This window comes from Miscanthus floridulus, chromosome 5 (assembly GCF_019320115.1).
Source record: "Miscanthus floridulus cultivar M001 chromosome 5, ASM1932011v1, whole genome shotgun sequence".
Taxonomy (NCBI): domain Eukaryota; kingdom Viridiplantae; phylum Streptophyta; class Magnoliopsida; order Poales; family Poaceae; genus Miscanthus; species Miscanthus floridulus.
This window is the reverse complement of record NC_089584.1, coordinates 20,884,585-20,896,574: the sequence shown is the minus strand read 5'-3', so window position 1 is coordinate 20,896,574 and position 11,990 is coordinate 20,884,585. Positions and strand designations below refer to the sequence as shown.

The following is an 11,990-nucleotide window of genomic DNA, read 5'->3' as shown; positions in this document are numbered from 1 at the left end:
TCATATAAAGAAATAATTCAACATCACTTAACCGTTTAATAAAAATAAATCTAATAAACATGTTAGATCTCATCTATCGCTATGACCAGTGGGGCATGAGGCAGAATCATACAGGCCGTAGAAATAACAATAGACTCGACGACCCTAACTCATTACTAATATTAGTGGGGCATGAGGTAGAATCATGCAGGCCGTAATACAATAATAAGATCATGGGGCTAACATATCTTTCAACCTATCTTTACTTCAACGGTCTCGTGATGCGAACTGTTCGTGAAAGCACTCGATATCGGCTAAAACAGTCAATTTAGGCATAGCGCACAGTTAAAGTCATGTCTTATCAGGAATAGATCTATCAAATAACGATCCCCACTCCACGGTGCTAACAGTGGGGTGTGAGGCAGAATCACACAGGCCGTGATAACGGGCCATAGAACGGTTCTCGCTAGCCAATAAATCTATCAAGACGCAATATGTCTTAACCGCACGCTATGCACGATTAAGATTGATATAAAACAGTCGATAAAACATAACTCATCGTTTAAGGTATAGATTAGATCAGTTTTAGATTAGCAAACGATGGGTTAAATAAGATATAATATCGATCTAAATCAATCTCAATCGGACAGAGTGATATTGTTGTAATTAGATAAATAATGAAAATAATAAGCAATATCGGTAACTTAATGAATCTACCAAAGACTGTTATTTTAAAGTAGAGCCGATAACTTATCGTTGGTCTAATTCAAGCAGTGGGGTGTGAGGCAGAATCACACAGGTCATACTTGAATTAAAAAAGAGCCGATAACTAGCTTATACGAGAGCCGCAGTGGGGGTCGACCGGATCGATGCAGCCATACGAACAGAGGTATAAACCATGACGGTACTGACAGACAAACAGTGAAAATCGACCGGATCGATGCAGCCGTACTCGTTGAAGAACTCATCGAGATCTACTCTACTCCTACTCCTAAGGGGTGGCCGGAGCCGAAAAAACTAATTGACTTGTATTTGGATTGATTGATGTCCTCTTACAATAGCCGAGGTCTGGTATTTATACCCGGAGTCTAAACATGAATCCTACTCGTTCACGATTCGTTACAATCTTAGGTACAAAGGAAAATATTTCTAATTTAAGATAAGACTCTAATCTTTCTCTTTTTTCAGAGTCCAACATGTCTCGTCCTGGCGCTGATCGTAGCATTTGTCCTTATCCGCTGGCGCTATCTGAAGAAAGTCGATTCCGTTTTTGCACTCAAATCAGCCGGTTCCGATCCGCACACAATTGATTCATTGATGACATATTTTTGGAGCTTTCGAGTCCTTGTGACTTTTCTTTCAAATTTTGGTGTAAACAATATGTCACTACCGTAATTGCAGGACTGTTGAGAAATTGGTGCGTTCTGAAGTTCTGGTTAAGTTCGTAGTAGTTACTCTTACAGCGATTGGTGCGTTCTGAACTGGGCGCGGGCACTCGCCTGTGCATGGAGACGGATCGGACGTGCCGAGTTCCGTGGCGCCCGGCGATGCCGTGACGGAGGACGCGATGTGGCTGGGCGTGTCGCCGGTGATGATGCTCGGAGCGTCCATGGAGATTCCACCCTGGCGTTCTCATCGACAAGCTCTGATCGCCTCGGGGCTGTGCTGCTTGCGGCCTCCCCATCTTCTCACTGTCGTTGGCGAGATCGGGAGAGGGATCCATTCATCCATCCCCAGCTCAATCGTATGCTTAGATTGTGGTTTTGTAAGCAAATATGCGGATGGCATGGATCTCGCTACTAGACTCGTCACGCAAAGTCATGAATTTTTTACCCCAGGTTTTCACCGGTAAATTTCCTATCAGAATTGTCTATAGCTGTTTTCTCCTAAAAATATATGGTTCAGTAATAGGCTGATCAAAAGGATTTTGCAAGGGGCACTCATAGCTGATTCTTTTCAGTTCTATGGAAGCTTTTCTCCACTGAAGCACGCATAGCTGTATGGAAGTTTTTCAGTTCTATGGAAGCTTTTCTCCACTGAAACTACGGTGGAGTAGGTGACAAAAATGGGTCATTTTATGTTTAGGACAAACTCTGAAAAAAAATTGCACAAATTTCACACTAATCGTTTGATGTTCGGGACCGTGAAAAAATTGGCTAATCTGCGGAAGATCAAGTTGATTTCGTAGTTCCAACGTCGGTTTTAGTAGACCACTACTCTAGTACCAAGTCTTAGGTAGGAACCCTAGTTAATAAGGTAGTCAGACAAAATACTCGAAAGAGCACCAAGTTCGTCAATGCTGGATTTTTGTTGTAGCTTACTGGACTCTTAAGCTTAAGAGCACGTTTGGAACGTGGGAAATTTTTTTTTATTTCTATGTTTTTCTGTGAAATTGATCTGATTCCTATGAAATTCCTGCTGCGATTCATATAAAATTTCTACGTTCCAAACAAACCCTAGATATAGTGAGGATATAGGAATTGCATTGTCGAAAAAATCCGTATATCTATAGGTAGGCGGCAGCACAGCATGTTTGCTTTTGCGTCCAAAATGCCACCCCCAGCTCCAGGGGAAGCACAGGCTGCTCCGCACATCAGTTCAGTGATTCACTATAAAGCTACAGTAAAAACATAGACGAACAAAACTTTGGTTGCGCAAGCAATGGCCAATGCAACAGTATCTAGAATTCAGAAGCGATGATTAAGTAACTGTAACATATACGGAGTACCTGCTCGCTTATGAGCCGTACTTTTTCAACGAACGAATATTGTTTTTCTCTCATAATAAATCAGTCAACAATACTTTTCAGTCTGTCTTATCAGCCAAACGAACATGCCCGATATGTCAAAATACAAACTCTGAAGGCCCGTCAAGAACGCACGAACTAACTTCACAGGAGCACAAATCTTGTTGGAATTATAGCCTGCATAAATATTAGACTGTCTCCAACAACCGTGACCCAAAATATAAGACATATTCATCCTTTAGATAGCGCTACAGGCAAATGGTTTAATATCTATTTTTATCTTCTCCAACGATAGAATCCAAAAGACAACTCTTTCTGCAAATGGGTCTCCAGGAGAGAGGATACTTAGATTTGGGTTATACCTCTCCTAGCACCTAATAGATAGGTACTCTATTAAAGGACTATAGGTATTGTGTTAGAAGACCCATTTTAGATTTAGGTCTCGTGTTAAGTAGAGCTACTTGCATTGAAGGTACCAAACTATAATTAGACACCAAGTAAAATGCTGAGAACTAGTAGTACTAAACTCTAATCCATTCTGATGATCCTCACCGCTAACGATCACAACCAGCTACTACGAACACTGCAATATTGAAGTAGTAGGTATTTCTGCTAATGGAGAATTATGTATCTGACGCTGAAACAAATTAGTCTTTCGTATTTGACATAAAAAAATTTGAACTTTCTTATTTGGCACCAAGTTAAAATTCCCTTCCCTAGATAGCATAGCCGTCCATTTGGCCTAGTAACGACGTCAAGTGGCTGATAAAATGACATGAATGTCCTTCTTTGTAGCAGAAATACATGATGCCAAATAGAGAAATAATAGATGGACATGTTGTCAAATAAGAAAATTATAAATATCACAAATATATTGTGAACTAAAACATGGGATTTTGATAATCGAAGCATGCAAATAAATAAATAATAAATTTCAAATTCTAAGACAAGAGCAGGTCCCGCTGGGGTAGGCTTAGCACGGGAGGGATTTGCCCTGTCTAGTTAGCTTGGTCAGAAATTGTTTGATGCAGTTTAGCAGCTCGCTCATCTCAGTTTGGTCAGTCCTATATTCTTGTCAGATCATCCCAAGACATGAAGACAACGACAAACAGATATTTCTCCACAAATGCTTAGAATAGTATAGGTTTGAGCATCTGGTGTCACAGCTAGCCAATCGTCTAGAGTTCTCCACAATTGAACATCAGAAGTATACAAGTATTCATATTTCTCGCTCAATCACCGAAACTACGAATTACTCATATTCCACAATTGAACATCAGAAGTATAGTCTCATAGCAACTTGCCGGAGTAGATCGAGAGAGGCACTGCCTCTGCCGGTGGGAGACACGCGCCACCGGCGGCCGTGGAAGTGCCGCCAACACCAGCTCACGTGGGGGATGGCTGTCTATCCGCATACGAACCTCAAGCAGTTCATCCGCCGTCACGTGCTCCCCAGGATCTAATCGAAAAGCACACCTCTGGGGAATCAAACATCGAAATCACACACATTGAAACATATAAATATAAACCATTATAAGAAAAAAAAACATAGAAACATGGAATCAAGCATACAACCGGCAGCCATCCTTGCAGTCAGCAGCCTAGAGGCGGCCGTCGAGGCACACGCTTGGGCTCCGCCAGCCGGTGCCCATGCCATCTAGGGTCTGCTCGTGTCAGGAGACGATGTGCTATTTGAATCAGAGGAACCGTGCTTGAGGGGGGAAGGCGGCTCCCAGATCGCATGGAGTCGCGTCGACCAGGAGGATGCGCTGACGGAGCCGCAGAGATGAGCTCGATTCGAAGGCAGAGGGCGACGAGGAGGCCGCAGGCCACGGCGTGGATGCGAGCAGGGCCGGTGCCAACGTCGAAGCTGCTGCTGCCCTTGACGTAGAGCATCCTCGCCGATGGGGGAAGGGGCAACCGCTGCTGCTGCTTGTGGTGGGGGAAGGGGTCGCCGCCGCCGCTGGTGGTGGTGGGGTAAGGGGCCGCCGCGGCAGATGCTGGTGGTGGGGGAAGGGGCCACCGCCGCCGGTGGGGGAAGAGGCTGCGCGGGCCCGCCATGGCCAGTCAGGGAGGTGAGGTGAGAAGGATGCGCCGAGATCCACCACCACATACCGTCAAGGAAGGGGATGGCAGAGCCGCCGCAAGCTGCTCTTCTATGCGCCGTCGTCGAAGCTTCCTCACCGGATGCAGGGGAGATAGCCGCTGGACACCGTCGCCACGCTGCTGGCTAGCCGGAGGGGCCGCGCCACCTCCGCCACGCCGCGGGCTGGCCGGAGCGTCGGCCCTGCTGCCACGACCACGCCACGGCCTAGCTCCGCCGGGTGAGGTCGCCCCGCTAGAGGGCACGCGCAGCTGGTGCTGGGCGCCACCGGCCACAGCATCCTCTGCTCCATCATCCTCTCCTCCTCCTTCCATCAATCTAGGGTTTGGTGTTTTTTCAGGAAAGAAGGTCACGGACTCACGGGAGACAGGAGCACTCGGCAGCTCGGGAAGTCCAGGGAGAAATCGGATACGTGAGTAACAGAGGGTATGTTGGGCACACTAAGAAAAAACTGACACGGTCAAAATAGTCAACTAACAGATGAATGGATGAAATTGACGGGAGTGCCATATAGGGGAGAAAATTTTAACTTGATGCCAGATAAGAAAATTCAAAATTTTAAGTGACAAATACGAAAGACCGATTTGTTTCAATGCCAAATACATAATAACCAAGGTAATTTGTGTCTAGTTTCCAATCCTCACTACTGAGCAGCATCCTTCCTGGGCAAGCTCGATGGCGGAGTGGTGGACGGCGACCTTGACCTGCAACTGGCAGCGGCCACGCCAACTTTGTCAACACGGATCATGAGTGGGGCTCGCTCGCCGGACTCGTCGTGCTGCAGCGGCGGCGGCACCGCCAGGAACATGCCCTGGTCGGTCGCCGGGAAGCCGCCGGCCAGGTCGCTGCTAGCCACCATGAACGTGACCATCGCCAGGTTCTCCTTGTTGCCAGCGACCTGCGCCCAGAGCTTACAGGTGTACTGGGGTGCCCCCACGGCCGCGTCGCCGCACGCCCTCACGCACACCAGGCACGGCGACATCAGGAACACGCACCCGTCCGCCTTGCCCACCAGGACCTGCTTGTCCTCGGGGCCCCAGACGGCGAGCTTGCACGGCTTCGCGTAGTCGACCTCGGTGATGTGCCAGCCGTGGTGGATGGAGAAGTGCTCGGCCAGCCTCGCCGGCGAGGTGGCTTGTAGAAACTGGATCAGGATCAATTCTCGCGGGAACGCTCGCTTTCCCTCTCTCTCTCGTTCGATGAACTCGCGACGAACGCGACGAACAGATGGAACTCAGGGATTTTTGTGCAGCGCGTAGAACTATTGTTTTTCTGTTTTCTTTCTCCTTTTATTGAGTCACACGGTTACACGGTTGGCAAGGCCATGAGCACATCCGCCCACGCCCCGTTTTAGCTGCGCCATCAACGTGGGCGCCATTGCCGGGCCAAGCTTCGCCACACACACACTCTGCATGAAAGGAAACGCGCACGACGCAGACGACGCCGTGCTCACCGCTAGACAAACTAAGAATAGAAATATGCAACGCAACATGTTATTTTTCAACAAACTCCCCCTAATCATGTTGCGCTGCACCAACGTTGATGATGCCGCTCCGAATGCGTAGCTCCTGGAGACGTTCACGTGGAAGCGGCTTCGTGAGCAAGTCCGTCAGTTGATCACCGGTCCTGACATAGTCCGTCTCCAACGATCCATTATTGTTGATGCAGTCTCGAATGAAGTGGAAACGAACGTCAATGTGCTTACTTCGATCGTGAAGCATCGGATTCTTGGCGAGAGCAAGCGCGGACTTGTTGTCGATGTAGAGCAATGGCACGACGACCTTCGCGTTCACCAGATCGGCTAGTAGACGCGAAAGCCAGAGTCCTTGGCACGCCGCAGTGGCGCCGGCAATGTACTCCGCTTCGCACGATGATAACGCCACCATGCGTTGCTTCTGCGATTGCTAGTTCACTGGGCTCTGGCCGAGGACGAAGGCACCTGAAGTGCTCTTTCGGTTGTCGCAGTCCCCGGCCAAATCGGCGTCGCTGTAGCCGATCAACTCCAGAGCACCCTCACAGCGTCTATTGACACAGCCATGAGAGCGCGTACCAGCAATGTACCTGAGGAGGTGTTTGACGGCACTCCAGTGTTCCGTCGTAGGCGCCTCCATGAACCGACTCACCATACCCACCGCAAACGCAATGTCTGATCGGGTGTGAACCAGATACCGCAGGCTCCCCACGACGCTGCGGTACAACATTGCATCAACGGGAGGATTGGAGCTCACCTTGCTCAGCTTGAGCCTCGGCTCCATCGGTGTGATGCAAGGGTTGCAGCCCACGAGCCCAGCCTTGGCGATGATCTTATCAGCATAGGAGCTTTGGCACAGCGTGATCTCCTTCTCCCCTTGGTGTACCTCTATACCGAGGTAGTAGTGGAGTGGGCCGAGATCGCTCATCTTGAAGAGCCTTGCCATCTCCTCCTTGAAGCGGGTGACCTCCGTCTGGTTTGCTCCAACCACGACGAGATCATCGACGTAGACACCAACGAGCAACAGGTTGTCGCTAGTGCCACGTACATACACGGCGTATTCCGCCGCGCTGCATCTGAACCCAAGGGACAGCAATGAGCTGTCTAGCTTGGCGTTCCATGCTCTGGGCGCTTGTCGGAGACCATACAGCGCCTTGTGGAGCCTGTACACCTTGCGCTCCTTGCCCCGGATTGTGAAACCTGGTGGCTGCTCGACGTAGACCTCCTCCACCAGGTCACCGTTCAAGAACGCCGACTTGACGTCGAGATGGTGCACCATCCACCCGTGGTGCGCGGTGATGGCGAGGAGAAAGCGCACTAACTCTAGTCTCGCCACTGGCGCGAAAACCTCCTCAAAGTCGATGCCGGCGCGTTGCACGTACCCCTTCGCCACTAGACGGGTCTTGTGCCTGGTGATGTTGCCATCGGCGTCGTGCTTGATCTTGAACACCCATTTGAGCCAATGGGTTTCTTGCCGGGCGGTGCGTCGGTGAGCGTCCAAGTCTTGTTGTCTGTGATAGACTTGAGCTCTTCCACCATCGTCTGCTTCCACTCCTTGAGGTTCGCAGCATCATCGTAGGTAGTGGGTTCTTCATCGACGGTGAGGAGCAGATCACCATCTGCCACGAGCTCGTCGTTGTCGTACATCAGGTTGTCAATGACCCTGAAGCGGTGAGGGAGGCCGCTGTCGTCGGTGGCGTCTAGTGTCTCTAGCGCGCCTAATGTTGGGGAAACGAACTCGATGGGGATTGCGCCCTTCGGTGGCAGGTTCCCTTGCCATGGTACAGGTCCACCTTGGTCATAGGGAGCTCAGGGTGATGAGGTTGCAGTGGACGCCGCTGATTTGCTGAGCCTAGCACTGATGTCGGTTGTGCCGTTTGTGATGAAAGCCGAGAGGGCGATGCTGGTGCTGTCAGACAATGGAGACGCGCCCCTTGGTGTCGACGTTGCGGACCCGTGTCTAGCTGACGAAGTGGTGTCTGGCTCCCTGCGTCCAGTTCAACCTAGGACTCCTCGATGACAAATGAGTCATGGCCACCACTGTAGTCATTCTCTTCCACGCCATTGTTGTCAGACGCGCTCCAGTCCTAGGCAGCACCCTCCTCAAACACCGCGTCACGCGTGATGTGCACGCGGTTCGCGACGGGGTCGAACACCCAGTAGGCTTTTGAGCCTGCTTCGTAGCCGATCATCACCATCTTCTTGCTTCGGTCATCCAGCTTCCTGGCGTTCGGCTTCATGACCTTGACATGAGCCACGCAGCCAAACACGCGTAGAAAGTGGACGGCCGGTCTGTCACCGTACCAGGCTTCGTATGGAGTCCGCCCCACTAGGCTCCGCGTTGGGGCGCGATTCAACAGGAAGACGACTGTCATCACGACCTCCCCCCAAAGCCAGGCCAGAATGTTCTTGGCCTTCATCATGCTCCGCGCCATGGCGATCACAGACTGGTTCCGGCATTCCACCACGTCGTTTTGCTGAGGACTGTACGGCGCAGTGAGATGCCGCTTGATGCCGTGGTCGGAGCAGTACTCGTGGAAGCTCGCCAACGTGAACTCCCCCCCCCCACAGTTAGTGCGGAACGCCTTGATCCGCCTCCCCGCTTCATTCTCGACACCGGCGCGTAGCTTCTTGAACGCGTCCTCAACGTCGGACTTGTTGGCGAGAAGTACCGCCCACATGTACCTGGACATGTCATTGACGACGAGCAATATATAACGCTTGCCGCCGGGTGTTGGTGGAGTCACCACGCCGCACAGGTCACCGTGAAGAAGCTCGAGTGGTTTGGAGGCGCGGTACTTGGCTGCCTGCGGGAAAGGTGCTCGACGTTGTTTCCCCGCCAGGCACGCATCGCAGACATGTTCGACATGCTCAATCGAAGGCAGTCCGTGAACCATGCCGCCGTGGCTCATCTTCTGCAGGGCCTGGAACCCGAGATGGCCAAACCGAGCATGCCATCTCCACTCGTCGTCGTTGTAGCTGGCTGCCAGGCACACGGGCCTCGCCGGCTTGAGCGGGAGGATGTAGAGGCGGTTTGTCGAGCGCTTTACCTTGGTGAGCAGCTCCTGGCTGCCACGATCCCACATCTGGAGAACGCCGTCGTCGATGTCAATCTTGCAGTCGTTCTCATCGAGTTGACCGATGCTCAGGATGCTGCTCCAGAGTCGTGGGATGTGGTACACGTCATGGAACGCACGGTGGCCGCCGTCCTTCGACTCGAACAGGATGGTGCCACGCCCTGCGATCTCCACCAACGATCCGTCGCCAAACCGTACTGAGCCGATGACGCCGTGGTTCAGCTCGGAGAAGATGGACGCATCGCCGGTCATGTGGTTCGACGCTCCTGTGTCGAGGTACCACTTCAACTCTCCCCAGTCGTTGCCGTCTTCGATGTCCGCCATGACCTTGCGTTCGTTGAGGAAAGACCTGTTCGACGACTGTGCGCGCCTGTGGACGGTTTCCTCGGTAGGTGCCACCACCGCCATGAACAGCGACTGGCGACTCTTCCTCTGCACCTAGGGCGAGGTTTGCCTATGCTTGCGCCGCCTCGTCACGCTTCTTCTTGTGGCACTCTCGGATCCAATGTCTAGTCTTCCCGTAGTAGCGGCAGGCGTCGTCGTTGTCGACTTCGCCGCCGTGGCCCTCCTTGGGAGGTCCTGAGCGCGTCTCCTTACCGCGCTCCTTGCCTGCGGACCACGTCCGCCGCGACTGCTTGCCAGAGCCGACCGTCGCCTTGCCTCGTGCCGCCGACCCAGTCAGCGTTAATGTTGAGGCGGGACGCGAGATGGGCGATCACCATGCTCTTCGGATGAAGTACAAGCTTATCGTCGATCTCCTTGCCGACGCCAGCTGCTGCCTAATCCGCCTTGCCTTTGCCTTTCCCACGATCGAATCGCTCCTCCAGTCGCCTTCAGACGCCCAACCAGTTCCTCCAGAGAAACCGCCTCGAGATCGAGGAGGGTCTCGATGGCCACCGCAATCTGATGAAAGCGATCCGATAGGGCGTGAAGAAACTTATGAACGATCGCTTCCTCTTCGTAGACATCACCCAAAATCGCGAGCTGGTCGGTGATCTTGGTGATGCGGAACGAGAAATCATCGACGGACTCCCCTTCCTTGAAGGTGAGCGCGTCGAACTCCTGGCGCAGTGTCTGCGCCCTGGCCTTCCGCACGCGATCAACGCCAATGTGGCGCGTCTTCAGTGCGTCCCACGCCGCCTTGGCCGTGCTCTTGTTGACCATGCTCCCCTGGAGCTCCGTCGGCACCGACTTGCACAGCGCCTCAAGGGCGTTGCGGTCGTCGGTGAAGTTGGTGGTGCCGACATTGACAGCGTCCCACAGGTACCTGCCCTGCAGCATGACACGCATCAACGCCGCCCAGTCGGTGTAGTTCGTCCTCGTTGACATCGGCCACCCAGCATTGCCGACCTCCTTGACTGCGCGGTGAATCACCAGCCCACGGTCACCCCCGCCGGTTCCTCCTGCGCGGCTGCCGGTTGGAGACCAAGACCGTCGCCACCCCGGCGATCTCGAATTTCTCGGCATGAATGCTGCGGTAATCGCTCGGTGACGATCCCAGCGATGGAAACGGGCTATGATGCCACTTGTAGAAACTGGATCAGGATCAATTCTCGCTGGAACGCTCGCTTTCCCTCTCTCTCTCGTTCGATGAACTCGCGACGAACGCGACGAACAGATGGAACTCAGGGATTTTTGTGTAGCGCGCAGAACTGTTGCTTTTATGTTTTCTTTCTCCTTTTATTGAGTCACACGATTACACGGTTGGCAAGGCCATAAGCACATCCGCCCACGCCCCGTTTTAGCTGCGCCATCCCACAGCCACGGAACATGGGCACCATTGCCGGGCCAAGCTTCGCCACACACACGCTCTACATGAAAGGAAACACGCACGACGCGGATGACGCCGTGCTCACCGCTAGACAAACTAAGAATAGAAATATGCAAGCAACCGGTTATTTTTCAACATGGAGTGCCCGCAGCCAGGGTCCGGGCAGAGGCAGGGCACGAACCGGCAGTAGCGGTGGTGGTCCAGCGCCTCGTAGTAGACGACCCAGCTCGTGCAGCCGTACGCCTCGTAGGCGCACGCCACCTTGGCGTCGCGCACGATCCCGTCCAGCTTGGCGCAGGGGACGTAGGTGCCGGCGCCGGCGCAGGCCTGGACGTGGCTGCCGCGACAGGCACCGCACACGACGTGGCCGGTCTCGCACTGCGACCCAAAACAAAGGCAAGAGTTTCAAGAATCAAATCAATCCAGCATGATATCAGCATTTCTTAGAAGACAGAATTCTTCCCCTCCAAATAGGATTCAAGATTTCATCCTAACACAAAAACCCCCAATCCAAAGAAAGGTTCTTTTTTTTTTTGTTCTGAATGCGAAAGAAAGGTCCTTGATTTCCTCCCATAAAAGTGAAAACCCCTCTTCCCATCCAACAAAGAAGAACCCCTCTCCATCTGAAAAAAAGACCCCGCCAGAGTTTCCTTCCACAAGGTTTTCAAAAAAAAAAAAAAAAAAAAAAAAAGGAGAGCAGTCCCTTGTGTGAACGGCGCCAATTTGAGATGAAAAGCAGTAGTACTAGTTTTTTTTTAATCTAGCAGTAGCACTAGTTTGAAGCCAAATTGTCGGTCAAACTTCAATCCTGGCTGAGCACGCAATGGTGAACGGCAGAATAG

General features: G+C 52.1%; 1 protein-coding gene across 1 annotated transcript; it reads right to left on the bottom strand.

Annotated features, from left to right (window-relative positions):
• Positions 1-5,472: 5,472 nt before the first annotated feature.
• Positions 5,473-11,550, bottom strand: LOC136454377 (uncharacterized; the record flags this gene model as incomplete). The annotated part of the gene is made up of 2 exons (XM_066454823.1): positions 5,473-5,964; positions 11,290-11,550. Coding segments are annotated over 2 exons (753 nt in total), but the record flags the coding sequence as incomplete, so codon positions are not given.
• Positions 11,551-11,990: the final 440 nt, after the last annotated feature.